At 33.4% G+C, this 22,429-nt stretch overlaps 1 protein-coding gene across 1 annotated transcript; it reads left to right on the top strand.

Annotated features, from left to right (window-relative positions):
* The first annotated feature begins 3,036 nt into the window (after nucleotides 1-3,036).
* On the top strand, nucleotides 3,037-10,603 carry LOC110889835 (anaphase-promoting complex subunit 6). Its single transcript, XM_022137397.2, has 16 exons — nucleotides 3,037-3,361; nucleotides 4,804-4,935; nucleotides 5,056-5,129; nucleotides 5,372-5,411; nucleotides 5,541-5,586; nucleotides 5,702-5,781; nucleotides 6,269-6,450; nucleotides 6,529-6,654; nucleotides 7,206-7,280; nucleotides 7,946-8,071; nucleotides 8,179-8,248; nucleotides 8,325-8,407; nucleotides 8,865-8,978; nucleotides 9,063-9,162; nucleotides 10,264-10,299; nucleotides 10,374-10,603. Exons 1-16 carry the CDS (start codon nucleotides 3,116-3,118, stop codon nucleotides 10,455-10,457), a joined length of 1,614 nt encoding a protein of 537 aa, XP_021993089.1. The 5' UTR covers nucleotides 3,037-3,115; the 3' UTR covers nucleotides 10,458-10,603.
* Nucleotides 10,604-22,429: the final 11,826 nt, after the last annotated feature.

Consider the following 22,429-nt stretch of genomic DNA (forward strand, 5'->3'; position numbering starts at 1 on the left):
TTGGACTAAAATGGCAAAAGTGCCTAAACAACAAGGACCAAAATGGCAGTTTACTCTTTGAAAAATGACAAACGCACCCTAAGTCCTAAGAGCAGCAACAACAAGTCCGATCATGCGGTCCGCTCCACAAACCACCACACAAACAAACCTCCTTGTTGGAGGAGGTTTGCTCAACGGGACATGTAAGGTTTGGAATGAGTGGGTACCACCCACTCGGCCACTCACAATAGTTTTTTTGTTTTGGTTTTTAGTGTAAAAAGTGAGGTGTGCTGTGAAGGTTTGAAATAGTTTATTGTTAAAGAAAAAAAAATTGAAGCTTTAAAGTGGTGATGGTTTAGAATGATATAGCATGATTAGACGGTGTATGAACTTAATTCATTGTTGTGTGTGCTCTAAAGGACTAATATGTAATTTAAAAAAAAAACTTTTAATATTTTAATTCTTTTAATCACTTTTATTTTATAAATTATTAAAAAACTAATTGATTAGTCAATTAATTTATTTATTATAAAACTATATTAATATAGATTTTTATTTTATTATATATTTATTTTAGTTTAGTTATTTACTTTCTTATTTTTTTCAAATAAGCAAGATACTTATTTTAGGGGTATAAACGATTTAAACCAGGCGTGAGCTCACTTAATTATAATTATAATGATGTAAATCTCTGGTAATTACTGCATGTCACTGTTCAAAATTCTCACAACATGCTTTCTTTTTCTTTTACTATTCATTCAGCATCCCTAATCAAATCAGAATTATGTTATTAGATTTAATTATTTAATTGTATTTTATATAGGATCTTAGATTTTCATAAATAAATAAAACATTTTATATAATTAACCTTATGTATTTATTTAACTTAGGGGGATTCTCCGTGCTATACGATGGACTTTTGGTTGGACAGGGTCCACTTCGTTAGAGTATCAGTATGATACTGAAGTTTGTTGTTAACTTTTGATTTTTCTCTAATAATTTATTGTTAATTAAAAAAAATCTAAACAACATTTATGCTTATACGCTTTTTTCTTGTCAACATTTCAATATAGATTGTATTAAAAATGGAGTTGTATTCGTATTAAATAATTTTTAGTATTGTAAACAATATATTAACATTTTTATCGAGTACCAATACCATGTTGGTACGGCGCGAAACCGATACCGACCAAACAATATCGGTTCTTGTATGCCATCATATGTGTATTCATTTTTATGGTTTTCGGTTTCATTACGAGTCGATTACAGACACCATATCGAAGTAAACTAATATTGACCGAACATCGGTTCTGGTACATTGTCATACTTGTATTCATTTTTATGGTTTCGGTTCTGATACGACTTGGTTACCGACACCATATCAAACTGAACTGATACCGAGCGAACAACCTTAGTTCATCTATGTGCATTCATGTTTAGGGTTTCGATTTTGATACGAGTCGGTTTTGGTATTGTTGCACTACTGGTACCAAAAACAACGCAAATCAATGTAAGACACGCCTTTTTTAACATACAATCGCTTTATCTCTTTGGTTAAATGGTGTATCTTTAAAGGTCTTTTGATTGATATGATGTAATAATATGTGCTTGAAGCATTCTTCAACCTTATATGCATTGTTCCATATCTCTGGGCACGCGATTAGTTAAATAAATAAACTTTCTAAAGATAAACGTCATCTCATCATATTTGTCTTACAAGGTCTTAGTACAAGATCATTGTCAAAGCTCGTACGTTATGTAACAAACCCTTTTCTATATGTATATTATCGTTGTTTATCTATTTGCCATATCATGAGCGAAACCTCAACGAATTAATTATCGAAATAGCATATATGAGCGAAACCTCAACGGATTAATTATTGAAATATCCTTATATTAAGACTTTAGCATTGTTTATCCATCTGCCAAATCATGAGCAAAACCTCAACCTCAACGAATTAATTATCGAAATAGCATGAGCGAAACCTCAATGGATTAATTATTGAAATATTCTTATAATAAGACAAAATAAACATATTTATATCATATCATATCATATAGCAGTAATAATAATCTACAATCTAGCTATGTAATTCCTAAAGGTATCATGATATAGTACACCGGGGAACAAGTATGCATGCTAAATGTGACATTTTGTACTTGTTCATTGAATGTGCAAAGGCCTCATCCTCTAGGAACATTTCACACCCATCCGGGCCATCACTTCCTTTTTATTATCAATATTTCCTTTTCTTTTTAGATAAATTTATCTGGTTGTAATACACAACATTATACTGAGGTTGAATGGTTAAGATCTCTTATCTGGATTGATTAGACATTTGTCTCTGAATGGGTAACTATTATATTGGCTCTTAATGGTTCAGACCTCTTACCAGTTCAACTCTTAATGATTCAGACCTCTTACTGGTTTAACACTTACCCATTCAAAAGTTGACAAACAACCCCTTAGGCCGTGTTTGATCCAGATCTCTAACATATAAAGTCTAAATGGGTCGGCATACTAGTTGTTCGGTAACTGATGTTAAAATTTCACATCAAACGTTCACATGAACAAGACAATACAAATAAAACTTAAAAACGTATAGAAAAGAGAATACACAAGACTGCTCCTATGAGTTAACGCGCATAAACACAAACAAAATACCCAACCCTAAGAAATTACAAATAAAACTATAATTCTCTAGCTTTTTCATCGATTAATAAAATATATTAAAAACCAAAATCAAACAAAATACATAATACTAATCACATCAGTCCTCACCAAACTCGATTCGGTTTTTAACCAGTTTCAAACAGAAGAGTTCTCAAACCGATAAAAAATTGGCGGTTCGGTTTGGTTACAAACCGGCTTCTCCCAAACCCGTTTCTAGATCATACCGATTTCGGTTTAGGAACCAGTTTCAGAACCCAAACCGGTTTAGATTTGTTTCATAAGTGTTGCTATAAACTAATAAAAGGCCCAATACATCATATATACAAATCCAATAATATAAAAACGGCCCAACAGGCCCAACAGGCCCAACAGGCCCAACAGGTACCTCCTCCCGCTTTTCTCCCAAACCCTCTACTCAACAGTTAAAAAAAACTTGAAAAAATTCAAAAAATCAAAGGAAAGATGAAGGAAGAAGAGATCGAGAGGTTGAGAGGTGTCGTCAGAGATTGCGTCAGCAAACATCTATACTCATCGGCGATCTTCTTCTCCGATAAGGTCGCCGCCTTCACTTCCGATCCGGCCGATATTTACATGCAAGCTCAGGCTCTTTTTCTCGGTCGCCATTATCGCCGTGCTTTCCACCTGTTAAATGCTTCTCAGATCGTGCTTCGTGATCTCCGGTTTCGATATCTTGCTGCTAAATGTCTTGTTAGTTGCACTATTCTTGCCCTAATTTGTTTAGTTTCGGTTTTTGTTAAATTAGGAAATATAATTGAAAATTTTGGAGTTTTATTGAAGAGTTAAATGCCATTTTAGTCCTTATGGTTTGAGCCATTTTAACAGCTTAGTCCAAACTGTTGCCGTTTTAGTCCGGGTTAACTTCATCTATTTTTTCTGTTAACCAGAAGGGCAATTTGGTCATTTTATATGTAATTCTGTTAACTAGAAGTGCAATTCGGCCATATAAAATAACCGAATTGCCTCTCTCGTTAATAGAAAAATGGATGAAGTTAACCCAATGCACTAAAATGGTAACAGTGAAACCTTTTTAGACCCATAGGCTAAATGAAATATTTGGACTAAACTTGGAAAATGGCCCAAACCACAGGGACTAAAATGGCATTTAACTCTTTATTAAATTAGGAAAAATAATTTTAGAAGTTTTGTGTATTCTAGGAGTAAATTTAATCTATTTGTACTGATATTATCAGTGATATTGACCTATATCGGACAAATATTTGACCAATATGACACCGATGATATGAGTACCTTTCTTCTTAGTTCTACCATTTGTCTTTCTTCTTATACTAATATTAGTGTTTTAAATCTGAGGGGGTGTTTGGTGTTGCGTTTTCAAAATAGATTATGTTTTTTCAAAATAGATTTTGCGTTTTCAAAACGCAGTACATGTTTCTCCAAAACTGCGTTTTGGAGGCAGATAATCACTTTTTCATCCAAACACTTTTTTAGATTATTTATGTTTTACAAACGCAATAATCAAATAATCACTTCAAAACGCAATCCCGAACACCCTCTTAATTGTTAATGACTTAATGTTAAATGTTAGCGTTTTAAGTCTTAACCAGATCCTACCTGTTATAATTGTTAGTGTTTTGCAAGTTGCAAAAGGTTAATTTGTTAATGGTAGGAATGCATACTGAATTGTTAGTGTTAAATTGGTATATATATATAAATTCTACATGATATTTAAATTACCGATATCCCACCGCGGTTACCGATATCTCAAATATTGGTCTTTGACCGATATCTGATTTTTTACCGCATTAACTACTTAGATTTTGACTGCCTTTGACCAATTAAAGATTTTAGGGGCTAAATTAGTTGAAGTAACATCGGCAGCCCGGTGATTAGCAAGTAATAGGCGATTAATCGCCGCCTAGAACCGATTTTTACAACTGATTTGTAGATAACAACATGTTTTGCTTTATTTTTTTTTACCTTGTTTGTCTTATTTGGACTTGAAATAGGAGATATGACCTAGAGCATTTGAAATTTAATCTCAACAAAGTGAAATTTCTATTCTTATTAAGATCCAAAGGAAAATCTATTTTCTATGGTGATTCTATTATGTGTGTATCTGATAGCGGTTGACTGGTTATGTAATAACTGTTTTGATTGATCCTGATCAGGAGGAACTAAAGGAATGGGATCAGTGTTTGCAAATGCTTGGAGAAGCGAATGTGGATGAACATGGGAATTTTAGTGATATCAAAGATTCTAATGTCATGATCGATAAAGATAGCGAAGATCGTGAAATTAACGTGAGTTTTTTTTTCTTTCTGTTTGCAGTTTACTCTACCTTACGTTCACATCTTTCTTGATCAGAAAATTGGTATTGATAGTTTCATATGCCGCAAACTAATGCACCTATGCTATTTCAGATATCATCAGCAATATGTTTTTTGAGAGGCAGGGCATATGAAGCTATGGAGAATCGTTCTCAGGCGCGGCAATGGTAAGTTTCAACATATGAAGCCATGCTCTTGCTTCCCTTTATTAAGCTCGCCCTTTATTATTATAAAACTGTTCTTCTTGTATTTCTATCTTTTAAGGGTATACCTTACCTGAGACGATTAGATTTTGCACCATAGTCGTACATAAAGTTATAAAATGCTGCAATTAAAAATCTGATGTACGAACATCGTGTCTTGTCTTCCTATCGCGTCTTTAAATATCTTATGTTTTATGACGGTTTAGGTACACAGCCGCTATTAGAGCTGATCCTTTATGCTATGAGGTAAGCATAACAACGTGCATTTATTTATTTATTTATTTTCACCAGCTCGTTATCATCTTTTTTGTTTTATAGTTACAATTTACCATCATTGATATAACTTATTTCTTCGCTCATTTTTCTTTGGTTCAGGCCCTTGAATGTCTTATTGAAAATCACATGCTAACATATGAAGAAGGTAGTTTATTTGCACTTATCTAATCATTCATTCGTTTTATCGTGTATAGATAAATTGTTTGTATTCAGGGGGCACTAATCTCTATGTCATTGTTTAATTTGCCGTTCAATTTCAGAGAAAAGTCTTCTTTCCTCTCTGCAGTTTGCTCAAGAAGACGGTTGGCTTTCTTCATTCTATTCATGTTTAATAAAAAAGGTATCTTAAAGAAAAAAGTGCTTGTGTGATATTGTAGTTAGAGTTTTTTTTTTGGCAAGTTTTGCGACCTTTGTCCAAAGATTTGTTTTTTCGCATCTGGATCCAAAAGGTTTGAAATTTTGTCATTTTCATCCATCTTGTTCACTCCATCCATTTTTCTCCGTTAAGTCAGGGGTATTGTCGTCTTTTTTGTTAACTATTTATTTAGTAAACGTATTTTGATTACTTGTACATAAAATGAAAAAGACTGAATTGCCCTTTAAGTTAACAAAAAAGACGGAAATACCCCTCACTTAACAGAGAAAAGTGAATGGAGTTAACGAGCTAGATGAAAATGGCAAGAATTCAAACCTTTTGGATCCAGATGCGGAAAAACAAACCTTTGGACGAAAGTCGCAAAACTGGCCAAACCTTAGGGAGGAAAATGGCATTTTTCTCTTTCATTTGATTTCACTCAATTAAGTTTTTGTTTATAATATATTTTCAGTACGATAAAGCAAGTGTCATAGAAGAGAAATTTAACAAACTCGAGACCGAAGATATCAGCATAGAACCATCAAACCAGTCCTTGATTTGCACGCTAAAAAACAACACCGATCTTTTGGCTTGCAAAGCTGAATACTACCATCAATGTGGCGAATATCAGAAATGCTTTGAATTGACTTCAGTGTAAGTTAAATCACTTTTTGACCAAAATGATCTAAGAAGTTGAACTTAGTGTTTGATGCAACTTTTTAAGTATTTCAGATTGCTCGAAAAAGATCCGTTCCATCTTAAAAGTACCATGGTTCATATATCGGCAGCTATGGAGCTTGGACACTCTAATGAACTTTACCTCATGGCTTGCAACTTAGTCAAAGATTATCCTCAAAAGTAAGAAAGTATTTATATGTTTATTTTTGAGCAAAATGCCATTTTCGTCCCCCGAGGTTTGGCCAGTTTTGCGACTTTCGTCCAAAAGTTTGTTTTTCTGCACATGGGATCCAAAAGGTTTGAAATCTTGCCATTTTCATCCGGCTTGTTAACTCCATACATTTTTCTCGGTTAAGTCAAGGGTATTTCCGTCATTTTTGTTAACATAAAGGGCAATTCGGTCTTTTTCACTTTAAGGAAAAAGACTGAATTCCCTTGAAAAAGACTGAATTGCCCTTTAAGTTAACATAAAAGACGGAAACACCCCTGACTTAATGGAGAAAAATGGATAGAGTTAACATGCCGGATGAAAGTGGCAAGATTTCAAACCTTTTTGGATCCAGATGCGGAAAAAAAAAACCTTTGGACGAAAGTCGCAAAATTGGCCAAACCCCAGACACAAAAATGGCATTTTACTCCTTATTTTATTCTTGTTCACGTTCTACTTTACAAGTTTCACAATTCTAGTTTTTTCGTCACACATGTTAGTTTTATCATTTGCTTTCTTTAAGGGCGATGTCGTGGTTTGCTGTCGGTTGCTACTACTATTGTATCAAGAAATATGACCAGGCACGTCGTTATTTCAGGTAATATACAGTTGGATTATAGCTGGATGGATATTTTATTTTATGTCGTTTTAGAATTGCTTTGTAACCTATGCGGTAAAGAATCGTTTTATGCAGGTAATATATATATATATAGGGTGGGTTTCTAGAGAGAACACTAGTGTATTTGTGAACTGAGTGAACAAATCCTGGCCATTGATTTACATCATCAAATTGTAAAATACACTAGTGTATTTTCATCATCAAATTCTGGCCATTGATTTACACTTGTGTATTGATAATCAAAGGCTTGGATTAGTTCACGCAGTTCACTATCAAGGGGGTTGTTCACAAACGAACCTAACCCTATATATATAGATATAATTTACACACTAACAATTCAGTATACTCTCCTACCATTAACAAATAAACGTTTTGCAACTTGCAAAACACTAACAATTGTAGCAAGTAGGAACTGATTAAGACTTAAAACACTAATAGCGGCAACGAGTCGAATGGTAGAATTAAGAAGAAAAGTATTGATATCAGGAAAAACAGTGATATATCGGTCAATATCGCCGGTAATATCCGTACCGATATTTGACATGGGGACCGATCGATAACTGATGTATCGATATTAACTGCATAGTTTGTAATGAGTTTACACTACTTGGTTCTTACCATGTCTTTTAATCATTCTTTGACAGCAAAGCAACTAGCTTAGATGGAACGTTTCTTCCTGCTTGGATAGGGTTCGGGAACGCTTATGCAGCCAAAAAAGAAGGTGATCAAGCAATGTCGGGTTATCGTACTGCTGCTCGTTTATTTCCTGGGTAATAAAGCTTTTTTTTTATTAATTATTCTTCAGTCTCGAGTCACATTATCACATGTAAATAATGTGTTTATTAGAGGATAAATCTTGATGTTTTTTTTATGCTAGGTGTCACTTGCCTACTCTGTATATCGGCATGGAGTACATGCGAACCCACAGCTTCAAACTTGCGAATCAGGTGCTATATCATGACATCATCTATTTTCTATACTAATTAGTAATCTCGTAAATATTAATCTTCGTATTATTTTCAGTTTTTTATGCAGGCAAAGGCAATATGCCCTTCGGATCCACTTGTATATAATGAACTTGGAACCGTTGCTTATCACATGAAAGAGTGATCATCGATGCTTTCTTTATTTACTTTTGAGTTAATTACGTTTTTCGTCCCTGTGGTTCGTTGAAAATAACCATTACGGTCCATTAGTTTAAAAGTTGGGAAAACAGTACTAGTACTTTCACTTTTGTAACTAGTGCAGTCCATCTCACTTAACACCATCCATTTAACCTGTTAAACAGACCACATGCAGGGGCATTTTCGTCCTTTCCCAAGTGATTAGGGTTTTAAGAACGAAAAGGGTTTGGCCATTTGGGGTTTTTATATGGTGTTAAGTGAGGTGGACTGTAATAGTTACAAAAGTGAAAGTATTGGTACTATTTTCGCAAATATTAAACTAATGGACTGTAATGGTTATTTTCAACAAACCACGGGGACTAAAAACGTAATTAACTCTTTACGTTTTTTACCCTTTATACTAATTGTCTGATAGCCATGAAATTGTGAATATTTGTAGGTATAATAAAGCAGTATGGTGGTTTGAGAAGACGTTAGCTCACATACCATCACCGTTAAGTGAGATGTGGGAATCAACTGTGGTTAATCTTGCTCATGCTTTAAGAAAGTTGAAGTATGTCTACTTTCTCCCTCTAAACATACGGTTTAACGGTTTTCGACTATTTTAACACTTTTGTGCTACTTGCGCTATCAACAGGAGGTACGATGAAGCAATCACATATTACGAAAAGGCCCTTGCGCTATCAACAAGAAGCTTAAGCACGTATGCGGGCTTGGCGTACACGTATCACCTGCAGGTAACATTGACTTTTGCATTGTGGCTAAAGGTGGAATGTTGACCCATTTATATACGAAGCGGTAGGCCTGTACATGAACCGAACCGAACGAAAACGAACATATAAGCGAACACATTTTTTTGTGCATGTTCGTTTATTAAGAAAATGGGCTTGTTCGTGTTCGTTTAAAAACCTAAATGAACAGTTCATGAACATAAACGAACAAACTTAAATGAACATAGTTTAACAAATAATACACAACACAAACGATCACAATTGAACAAACATAAATTAAAACAAATGAACAGAATTGACTAGTCATAAACGAGCATAAAATATTTTATATATATATATAAATTAGTGATTAATTACGATAAATTACATTGGAAAACCCATTGTTATTACTAGAATGCCCAACTACCAATTAGTTATATTTATATAAATAGTAAGAAAGTTCCTTTTATGTTTAATATTTATATAAATATAACTGCTTATGTATTTAAATTGAAACGAACAAACATAAACGAACGTTCACGAACATAAATGAACGAACAAAACGTGTGTTCATGTTCGTTCACTTAATTTAATTAAATGAACAAAAAATTGTGTTCATGTTCGTTCGTTTATTAAATAAACGAACATAAACTAACTTCTCGCCGAAGGTTGTATTATACCTCAAACAGTTTAAACAAGTTTAAAAATATTATAAGTTCACGAACAGTTCATGAACGTTTGGTTCTTTTACAGGCCTACGAACGGGTTAATCTGGGGGTGTTTTATATATCTAAATGGTTGGCTGTGTGAGGTCAGACAGGTTGTCAGTCCACTATTATGTATTCAAAAAATAAAACCTGCTAATGTATATCTGAAAATGGTTTAGATCATTAGTGTAACATATTACATATAGTGTTACTAGTATTAACAAATAATACAAGACTGTTTATGGGTCAGTTTGACCCAACCCACCCAGCCAGAGTGGTACTAAATATGACCAGTTTTGACTTGTTACCCAACTTGTATAAATGCCTATTTTGTTGGTCAATAGTACATCCATAAGTGAAAGCGAAAATACTACAATATTTTGAAAGTTTTCATTATGGTTGGTTTTGGGTATTTTGACAGGATAAATATACGGATGCAATTACGTACTATCACAAGGTAAGTCGGTTAATTTGTTATTAGTAAGAACAATTATGATTGTATGAAGTGCGTGTTTGTTTTTGTATGAGCAGGCATTATGGATTAATCCGGATGATCAGTTCTGCACAGAAATGTTGACACTGGCTCTTATGGATGAAAGTCGACAAGTTATTTAACCTGAAATTTATTTTTAAAAGAAAATGAAGAGAATGTGTATACAATTTCATATGTTGTATCAAAGCACTCGTAAATATAATTACAAAAGTTTAGAAAATTAGTATCGACCCATACTAAAAAATTTCAAGAGAGCTACATTTATGATTTTGACCATTTCAATTTTAATTTATACAACTTGTGGGAATCAGCAGGTATCATTCATAGACGGTTTGACTGGCAATAGCTATCTATTCAATTTTATAATTAAAAGTAATGTAGGGGATAGTGCACGGTCCTCCCAACCGCCGGAGTGATCTCATTCCGGGAGCCGCTACCCGACCAAGCTAGCTCCGCGGTAACTTCCCCATGCCGAGTTCTTACCCTGGGCGACATATGCCACTCCCAAGACTCGAACCCGGTACCTCTGGGAAGAGGTGGGTGTCGATGGCCAACTGGACTACCTCAGTTGGTTATTAAAAAGTAATGTATAATACAACAAAAGTATACTTTAGTTATATTCGACAAAGAAGAATAAACAATACTACTAGGATAAAGTTTGTGTGTGTATATATATATTTGGCTAATAAAACGATAAAAAGTTAGTTTTTGGTGAGAATTGTGTGAAGTGAATTTGTATCTTTGATCAAGACAAATTAATGGGCAATATAGAGGTGATGATTTCGTAACTAACTTGACAAGTATAGTAATATCCATAATTGACTTTTCTCTTTTTGAACGGCAAATTTGGATCTCTGACGGAACACTTAAGTATCATTGTGCCACCAGCGGAATCATCTGATCATATCCATCTCCACTAGACATAATGCCTATACATCGATTCAGAAGAAAACCCAATAAATATGGGAAAACCCCCTTGTGGGAATCGAACATAGGACCTATTGATCTCAAAGCCCTATCCCACTCCTAAGATCCCACTAGGTTATACCCATGGGGCCATAATTGACTTTTATTCTCCTCCTTATGTGTTGATGTGTATAACTTCTATATACTTTATTTTTATATTTAAAAGATATAGTATAAAGTCTTATAAATCGGCTCATTTTGTTTTCTTTAATTTCCCTATATTAAAAAGTGATTTTTTTAAGGTTGTAAGCTCTAGTGGCTTCAGTATTAGGTTGTTCTTAGGACAACTCAATATGATCCAGTCGAGTCGCCCTCCAAAAATAGGATAGATGAATCTCTTTCTCTCTCAATAATCTGCACGTTTGTGGAAACAGAAGCTTCTTCTTCCTTTTTCCTTCGGTCCTTCACATCGCCATCATCTCTCCCTTCTCCGTTTCATCTCCCTTTAGACATCTGCAATAACACTTTGCTTTAAAGACGCTTTTTGTCAACCTATAACATTCAAATCAAACGGGAATTGTGTGAACCAAGTGTTTAGTGCAAACAATTGGCGGCCGCTTAGCCTATGTAGGGGGAAGATCATACCGGAATGAAATTATGCCTTTAAAGGACTTTTAGGTAAGCATGCATAGCTTGATGGGAAAGATAATAGAAGGAATAGGTTATCTTATAGTATCAGTATCCCTCTATCCATTTGTCTTGCATTGTTTTGCTTCACTGGAGCTTATATAAATAAAGCGGCGATACGAAGAATAGAGAGAATCTGTTTGTGTAGATGGACTGGCTTTACTACCATCAAAGCTAGTTTCCGGTTCTATTCCCTTTTCTTTGAAGTAAAGGCTTGGTATCGACGAATAAATAAGCTCTTTCTACTTTTCCCTAAAAGCTCATCCTAAGGAAAGCAGTTTTCGCTCGAGAAGATAGCTTAAGTTATAGTTATCACAGCTGAAGCTATAGCAACTCATGAACGAAGCGCTCGACCATAGGGAACGAGCGGAATAAAAGTAGCGAATTAAGGGTTAGGTAAGTAGCAGAAAACTTAGGTATCTTCTACCAGGGTGATAGACTTACATTTTGGCAATGGCACATAGCTGGAACCCCCTTCTATCCTCTCATATTATGCCACAAGCCTGATAGCCAAATGATAGAGGCGCAGGGGAACCAAGTGTTTATTACAAACAATTGGCGGATCTATGAATTTTTTTCATGAGGTTGATAAGTTTTGAAATCCTTTGTCTAAAGTTATATATTAAGTTTTTTTTTTCTTTTCGATTCACGTCGTGTCAAGATATAACCAAATTAAAATCTATACTATATAATAAAAGAAACTATTTACGGGACACTTGTCATCATATTAGGCTATGTTTCTTATGGATAATTATTATTTAGTTTAAACTATTCTAAATAAAATATTATCCTTAAATTTAAATTGTTAATTTAAGAAACTTTTAAATAGCCGAATTATTTATCATCAAAACCAAACTTTATGATAATATTAGTTATTTTTATTTTCATTATTAAAAAAATATTATATTGATTTTATTATATAATTTTGAGTAAATTGCCAAAATCGTCCCTGAGGTTTTGGCATTACTTTATATATAAAATTAGACTCATTACGGTTTTTTTTAAAATATAATTTATATTTTATCACTCAAATGGCTACTTTTTTTGCTTCTTGAATAACATGTTTGACCACTGTATCTTCTTTTCAATAATCATCTCCGTAATCACTATATCTATCGCGAATAAAGTATATCCATTAGTTTTTTTAAATATAATTTTCTTATTATTTGGTTTATAAAATAGTATTTATTCAACCTGTGTAAGACACGAGTGTTTTTAAAGATATAACGTTTTTATTATTTGGTAAATAATATTACATTTATTCAACCTGTGTAATACACATGGTTTTAAAGATATAAATTTTTTTATTTGGTACATAAAATTACATTTATTCAACCCGTACAATACATATGATTCTTATAGATATAACTTTTTATTTTTTAATATATAAAATTACATTTATTCAAACCCGTACAATACATATGATTCTTATAGATATAACTTTTTATTTTATGTCGGCTGGGTGTGAGTTGGCGTGGCCAGCCATGTGTCATTTGTTTTTTTTTAAACTATTTAAAATTTCTTTTAACTAAAACAGAATACTAAATATAATTTTTTAAAAACTATAAATAAAATTAAGAAAAACTACATACAATAAAAAAAGCTACATAAAATAAAAAAAAAAAGACTAAATACTTCAGGATTGACCCATATCATATTTCTCCAAGATTTCTTGTTTCATTTTCAACGTCAATTCCAATTCTGGGCCGCTAAGGTGATCGATGAGCATGGCGAGAAATTTCATATCCTCGCGTCTTTCTTTATTATATGTTTTTTTAAATCGTACGCGACTTGGATGTTTTTCCCCATCTCGATCCTTTGTTGTTGGATGAAATTGAATGTGTTGATTTTTGTTCCAATTTCTTCCAACTGGTCGGTGTATAACCCTTTACCCGAGGCCGAGCTAGGGGCCGAACCCGATCTCCCTCTTTGAACCTACTTTTTTGACGTGTCTCTACCTGGTGGGCGAGGAGAATCATCAAAATCATCCAAATTTAGATTAAGCTCTTGATCACAAGCATCAGACTGAGCTTGGGACGAGGGTGTTCGTGCACTTTTGGATGAAGTTGATTCGCTAGCAGTAGGAACTCTCGCCCATTTAGAAGCGTGCCTACATACATCCCAACAATGCAAGTACTTGAACTCGTGTTTCTTGTTGTCTCTGTATGCTATAATGGCGTTCTTGATAAAGTCTGCCTCCATTTCACCGCTCCTTGACGAGTTCCTCGCTTTATGGAAAATCCGTTGAATGCGGTGACTTGTGTATTGTCACTCCACTTGAACGAGAGACTATCAATTTCACGATACACCTCCACGCTTTTCATTGGCATATAAAAGGATCTCTTAATGCAATCCCAAATATCTTTGCGGTGTCGTGAATTCTCTATTCCAAAAAAATTTAGGCATTATAAAAGAATTATATTAAAACTGAAACAATAATATTGTTATATAAAAAATACCTTAATCGGATCTTGCGATTTGTCGATATAACATTTTGCCAACGCGGTTTCTTCTTGAGGCGTCCCCTTTATTTGTGTTTGTTGAGCGGCCGCTAGTGTTTTCTCCTCATCCATTTTTTTTCTGACTTCTTTTTTGGCCGGTTTGGATAACGAATCACTAACGTCTTGCGGTTATGTTTCGGGTACGAAATCGGGTTGGGAAAGGTTAACGACGGGAATAGATGATTCGTCGTATGGAAAGTTCGTGTAAACATGGTTTTCTATAAACGACGCGAGACCCACTAGGTCGGGAATCGGTGAGTAGATTAAAGGGCCGCGGTTTGTTGGTTGATGGTTTTGTGGCGGGCTAGGGTTCGGGGCTTCTTGGTATCCAAAGGGGTTGCTCGGGTCGTATCCACGGTTATAAGGATGCATTGTAGAGAATGTGAGTTAAATTTATAAAAATATAGAGATATAAGAAGTAGAGATGTAGAGAAGTGGTAAAAAATTGTATAAAAGGGGTAGTATTTATAGGGTATAAAACTGAATTTTTTTAATTAACTAGCCGTTTGGCTAACGGCTACCCTCAACGGTTGGATTTTCATAGCCAATCCCAGCTAGCCAGCTCACACCGCCCCCGCTCAACGTCGGGCTTCAAAGCGACGCTGGCTGGGCAACGCCAAACCAACGCTGACACAGAGTGAGTTAGCCAATGTTACCTGGCTTCCCCCGCCCCAACCAACGCCCCCACTCACCGTATTCTTAGCCCTGAATTGTGGAACCACTTCCAAGTATATTTTAAATTATTTTTTAATGGTCAAATTTTCAAGGTTGATGTCAAATTTTCATATAGTTTGAAATATCGTATATATAACACTAAAACAATCATTAGGTGTGGTTAACCCATGGCCAAGCATAGGTCCGCTCCTCCAGAGTACAAGCTTATGTACAATGTTGCAGAAATCGGTCTAGGCGGCTGATTAATCGGCGCCTAGGCGCTAATCAGTGACTTATCGCTTAAATTTAAACAAGTCGGTTAAAAAATCGGTCAAAGTCAAAATCGGTCAATAATCGGACTAATCGGCCAATTTTTTTGACCCAATAAACCCAAATTTTGAAACATGGCCCGTGGTTTAAAGCCCAAATTTTGAAATATATGTTAATTTTTGAATTTCTAGGTACTTGATTTGTTATGTTTAAGTTTAATTGCTTATGTTTGAACCATACTATTTGAAACTTGAAGTATTTATGTGAATTTTGAAGTATTATTTTTATATTATTGTGTGTATATATATAGATTTGAAAAATTACATATAAAAATTCCCATTCCGATTAATCCCTATTAATCCCTAGGCAGTACTTCAACGCTCGACTAGCGCCTAGCGCCTTCTACAAGATTGCTTATGTATGATGTACCAATGCATGAAATTTGTATTATGTTGGTGTTTTGCAGAATTATATAGATCATAATATCTATACTATATAATAAAAGAAACCACTTTAGGGACACTTGTCATCATATTAGGCCATCTCTTATAGATAATTATTATTTTTGTTTAATCTCTTCTAATTAATTATAAATAACTCTTCTATTAAATATTATTTAATTTAATATTTTGTATTATAGATAACCCTCTAACTATATATTATTAGTTTAATTTCTTATTAAAAATAATGAACTATTAACACAACCATGAAAGTAAATTACGAATTGGTGGCTAATAATAAAGTTACCCACTGAGAAGACAATGGATCATGAATATGTAAAAACCTTTATCCATTTATGTAAGACATTCTCTAAGAAAAATATTGAGAAGAAAAATGGATTGAATGAAATTTAAAGCATAACTTCGTATAAATAAAAAGGAAATTGGGCTTTGTATAGGAAAGGAATAGAGCTAACGTTAGTGGACAATTATAATCAAAGCCTAAATCGATTCACTGAAATGGTTTTAATATTTTTTTTGAATCACTTATATGTTTGACTTAAATCTATACTATATAATAAAAGAAACCATTTAAGGACATTTGTTATCAACTAAATAAAAACGAGTACTTGCTACGGGTGAAGGAGTAAAGAGTTTCAAGAAAAAATCTCCTTAATGTGACTGCGGGAAGGCTGTTTCTGCTACACTTCGCTGGGGAAGAAAGAAGGAATTGAGTCCTTTCACATTATCACGGAAAAAGGGGATTGCCTCTTAGTCAATTTTGACTGGAAAAAGACCCGGAACCCCATACCCTCTCATTCACTTACTATAGGCCGAGGAGCGTAGATTCATCTTACTTTTTATAAATGGAAAAAGAGACATAAGTCACGCATCCAAGCACCATCTCTTATAGATAATTATTATTTTAGTTTAATCTCTTCTAATTAATTATAGATAACCCTTCTACTAAATATTATTTAATTTAATATTTTGTATTATAGATAACCCTCTAACTAAATATTATTAGGTTAATTTCTTATTAAAAATATTGAACTATCAAATGGGTCCGCATACTGATCTTAATACATGAAAATGGGCTTAGCCCACTTTTGATTCAGTCTAACTTAATTAGAACTAAAACAATTTAAACCTTAATTATGTCTAGCAATATATTAAAGTATGAGATATTAATATAAAAAACTGAATCTATCTATACTATATAATAAAAGAAACCATTTTAGGGATACATTTACGGAGTTTTAAATAAATGGTTAAATTTATTGAGATTTCGTTAAAAAATTTTTGCAACAACAGAATAATCTATTTTTATCACGAAAACCAAACTTTGTATTAATATATTAAATATTTTTATTTTCATTATACAAAATTACATTTACTCGACCCATGTAATACAAGAGGTTTTTTAAAATATAACTTTTTATTATTTGATAAATAAAATTAGATTTATTCAATTCGTACAATACACGTGGTTATTTCAAGAATATATATTTTTTATTATTTAGTACAGAAAATTACATTTATTCAAACCGTGTAATGCATATATTTTTAAAGATGTAATTTTTTTATTATTATTTGGTATATATAATTACATTTATTCAACCCGTGTAATAAATGGGGTTTTTTAAATATGTATTATTTTATTATTCGGTAAACAATATTACATTTATTCAACTCGTGTAATATACGTGGTTTTAAAGATATAACTTTTTTATTTGGTATATAAAATTACATTTATTCAACCCGTACAATATGGTTCTTACAGATATAACTTTTTATTATTTAATATATAAAATTATATTTATTCAACCCGTACAATAAATGAAGTTTTTAAAGATATATTGTTTTATTATTTAGTATATAAAATTTATTTATTCAACCCTGTGTAATACACGGGGTTATAACCTAGTTAAGATATATTTCATATGTTATCACTTTTATAATTATAAAACTTATAAACTATCTTATTAACACGTTGATCATTAGTATATAAAGATAATGAAACGGGATAATGATATTTATTATTATTGGTTGACATCACTGTGTAGGTATATATTCGATGCTTGTAAAAATAAAAGACAAATTTTAAATCATTACCAACTTCGCTTAGCGATATCATAATATATTTTCTTTTGTCATCTACTATGACACCTAAATTCAACTTTTAATACCTTTTAAAACAAATTTATGAGTTAATTACATAGTTAGTCCTTGTGGTTTGCATAAAGTAACATACTTAGGTACTAATAGTTTAAAATCACATTCTAGGGTATTAACTTTTCATTTTGTAACGTTTAGAGGTATTAACGTTATTTATAGGTTTAAAATCACATTTTATTAGTACCTAAGTATGTTATTTAGTGCAAACCATAGGGACTAACTATGTTAATACCCTAGAAGTTAATACCTCCAAACGTTACAAAATGAAAAGTTAATACCTTAGAAGGTGATTTTAAACTATTAGTACCTAAGTATGTTATTTTGTGCAAACCACAGGGACTAACTATATAATTAACTCCAAATTTATTGATATATTAGTGTATAAAAATAATGGAGTAAACTGCCATTTTGGTCCCTGAGGTTTGGTCACTTTTGCCACTTTAGTCCAAATTTGAAACTTTTTACATTTGGGTCCCTGTGGTTTCAGTTTTATTGCCATTTTAATCCGAAAATCAAATCATCTTATATTTCTCAAATTAATTCCTCCTATTTTGTCCTTTTCTTCAGGGGCAAAATAGTCATTATAATTATATTAAAACACACTATTAATTAAAATAATAACATTAAAAAAGAATCTTTGACCTTATAATCTCTTCCTCAAAACCTCAAACCCTGATCCCCCATCTTCTTCAAAACATGATCCCCTTCCAGTTCAATAACGAAATGCAGAACAAAATATCATCTCAGTTCAATTTCAAATCAATTCAATAATAAGTTACAAACCATTTGAGAAAAAGCAAGTTCAATCAACAAAACAAAACAAAACCCTAACTTATGAAATTGGCCATCGTATTGTTCAACGAAGATAAATATGGTAGTGTTAGATAGAAATAGAGGATGTGCCATAATGACTAAAATCTACTTTTTCCTGATTAACAACTGACAATTTATGCAGGTTTTGAGACACCGACGAGTCAAGCTAGTCAATCTGAGCGTACAAATCGGAGATAACCGCCTCTTTGTCGGTGAGTTGTTGCCGGAGAACAGAAGATTTGGGTTCTAGGGTGGAGACGCGGCTGGAGAGGGCAATAGAGGTGATTTTGCGAGCAATGTCGAGCTGTTGGAATGGATCGGAATTCGGAAGGTAGAACTGAAGGCGGTAGCGTACAAATCGGAGATAACCGCCTCTTTGTCGGTGAGTTGTTGCCGGAGAACAGAAGATTCGGGTTCTAGGGTGGAGATGCGGCTGGAGAGAGCAATAAAGGTGATTTTGCGAGCAATGTCGAGCTGTTGGAATGGATCGGAATTCGGAAGGTAGAACTGAAGGCGGTGGTTGGTGGTGGCTCCGTCGCCGGATGTTGGAATGGATCAGAAGGTAGAACTGATATTAGGGTAAGATAGATGATGGAATAAATGATGAGATAAGGTGATTTTGTTTGGTGGCTGTGGTGAGAAGGAGGTGGTGGTAGCGGCTGTGGTGAGGAGGTAGTGGTGGCGGTGGTGAGAAGAGAGGATGAGGTGGCGATGGTGGAGTTGGAGGTGGCTGTGGCTATGGAATTAGGGTTTGGGTTAAGGGTTTTTGCTCTGTATCTGCATTTGGGGAAGATGATGGTGAGACATCATCTTATTTATATGTTAATTTAGTTTATTAATTATTAATATATTATATTAAATTAGATGGACAAATATGCCCCTGAATTAAAAGACAAAACATCCAGCTTTCATCAGTGAAAATATGGGGTTTTTGGATTTTGGACTAAAATGGCAACAAAAGTGAAACCACAGGGACCCAGATTTAAAAAGTTTGAGATTTGAACTAAAATGGCAAAAGTGCCCAAACCACAGGGACTAAAATGGCAGTTTACTCAAAATAATGAGAGAGAAAATGACATTTATACATCAACGAGTTAACCCATAGTCGGGTCAACCCACAAACTCACCGAGTCAACACAAACCTAAGCTGTTAAGCTAAACATCTTTACATGTCCGACCCAAATTAACCTGGACTCATTTATAATAAAGTCAAACAATTGAATTTTGTGTTAGGTTTGCGTCATTTTTTTTTAGTTCATAAACTAACCATTCACTATTTGAACAAATTAAATATTTACTATTTAGGCAACAAACAAACAAATACAATTAATTAATTTTATAAACTATGTTAATTATATTTCACATACCATAAACTATATTACTTGACTAGTTGCATACTTATGTTTAGGGGTGTGCACGGTTCGGTTCGTTTCGGTTATTAGCATTATCCGTAACCGTAATCGAAGTCATCGGTTAATCTGTTCGGTTAATTTGTCGGTTTTCGGTTCGGTTCGGTTAGGTTAATTTTCGGTTAAAAAACCAATTCAAACAAGGGCTAATTTTTTTGCTTAGAAATACATGTAATGGAGGTATAAATACATGAAATAGATGTATAAATACATGAAATGGATATATAAATAAATGAAATGGAGGTATAAATGCATAAATAGATGTTTAAATACATAAAATGGAGGTATAAATAAATGAAATAAAGGTATAAATAAATGAAATGAAGGCATAAATAAATGAAATAGAGATATTATTACATGAAATGAAAGTATAAAACATGAAATATATGAAATAGAGGCATAAAAGCTAGAAATATATATAAAAATATATGATTCGGTTCGGTTCGGTAAATTTCGGTTAACCGATGGTAAAAAAAATATCCGTTAATTGACTTTCGGTTAATTCGGTTTCGGTTAATTTCGGTTCGGTTTTGTCGGTTTTCGGTTCGGTTTCGGTTAACGGTTCGGTTATTGCACACCCCTACTTATGTTTACCTATCACTAATGCTCAAGTGGTGGCCACAGATATTTAAGTTCCACCTATGATGGGTCCGGGTGAGTTTTTCCCTCCAGGTCTCAAGTTCGAGTCTGGGTGATATGGGTTTCTCATTGATGAGTTTAAATTGGAGATCTATTGTGCGAGGGGGCTCTCTAACGCGGACCCGGTTAAGACAAGGTATGCTAGACCTCCAACATTTACGAATAATTCACACCTTTCAAAAAAAAGTTACATATTCAATCAAACAAACAAGTAAGCACCCCCGCGTTGCGGCGAGGGTGAGCACTAATGTCACACTACTGTCAACGACCACTGACACTGAAGTTGCGGTGTTAATGCGAAGAAATTAAACCGAAACGTCGAAACGTAAAACATAGAATAAAATAACTAGCAGGCTGTTTGGTAGCCTCTGAATGGTCATTAAGAGGCTACCTCTTAATGGAACCATTAAGAATTTTACCAATGAGAAGGTAGAAGAATGTGACATGTGATGATTTACCATTCAGAGGTTACCTCTTAACCATTCAGACTTGAGGTTACCTCTTATTCATTCAGAGGTTTTAAACCATTAAGAGGTAGCATCTGAATGGTCATTAAGAGGCTACCAAACAGCCCCTAAGTTGATCTAGGACTTGCACATTACGATGAACCCGCGTCAATTTTTTCTCGTTTGACAGGTTTATGGTAATCTATATATAATATATATCATTAGTTCATTACCACTATACAAAACATAATGCATACATTACAACAACCATTGCATCAATATGTTGCAAATTATATTTATACAAGATTTTGGCTAAATTAATTAGATTATTACAAATAAAAATAATTTACAAATAAAACAACACAACTTTAAATGGATCAAACCAATTGAATATGATAAGATAATAAAACCATTATTTGATTAGGGTACAACTACTTAAGCACAATACAAACATACATGCCTACAAAACAGATTGAATTTGGTATGGTAATGAAACCATTATTATTTGATTAAGATACAACACTTAAACACAACTTACAACTTATATCCGATTAAGGTACAACCATTTAAACACAACTTACCACCAAATATGTACATAAATGTTTCAAATTAAGAGTATATAAATATTAATGATACATTCATACACTAACTTTATTTGAAAATATATTTGGTTTTTATAATAATTGTTTATTGCGAAAGTAAAACAAAAAGTGAGTAAACAATATATTAATAGAAAGTGTAGCTGTTAGAACGTTGCATGGGGAAAATCAAAGAAAACAAAGTAAAGTGGTAAAAACCAAAAAGTCAAAAACGTAACTGATGCAAAGGGGTGATGACAATTGATATATATAATAATGTCATGCTATATGTATTTTAGCTTTATATGCATGACATGTAAGAAATTATTTCCCGAATCTACCATATGTACGTTCACATATGACGGATTAGGCCAGTTCTAAGAATTCATGTACCCTGTTCGATCTTGAAAAAAGGTGTCCTTAGGCCTTAACGAAAATGGGTATTGAGCTCACTAAAGGTCTAAATCTAATGTTAATGGGCTAATAACTAATCTAAACCATAAAAATAGTTTTGTAAGTGGGCCTATGTGATGTTTGTATGGGTATACCCTATTAATTTATTTATTTTTATAT

This window comes from Helianthus annuus, chromosome 11 (assembly GCF_002127325.2).
Source record: "Helianthus annuus cultivar XRQ/B chromosome 11, HanXRQr2.0-SUNRISE, whole genome shotgun sequence".
In the NCBI taxonomy this organism is placed as follows: Eukaryota; Viridiplantae; Streptophyta; class Magnoliopsida; order Asterales; family Asteraceae; genus Helianthus; species Helianthus annuus.

What these genes read in the sequence shown, in the direction of transcription:
- LOC110889835 (XM_022137397.2), top strand. Translation starts at nt 3,116, where the DNA reads ATGAAGGAAGAAGAGATCGAGAGGTTGAGAGGTGTCGTCAGAGATTGC. An exon ending in CTGATCCTTTATGCTATGAG is followed by an intron (nt 5,412 to 5,540) that starts GTAAGCATAACA and finishes TCTTTGGTTCAG; the next exon opens with GCCCTTGAATGTCTTATTGA. An exon ending in CAGGCACGTCGTTATTTCAG is followed by an intron (nt 7,281 to 7,945) that starts GTAATATACAGT and finishes ATTCTTTGACAG; the next exon opens with CAAAGCAACTAGCTTAGATG.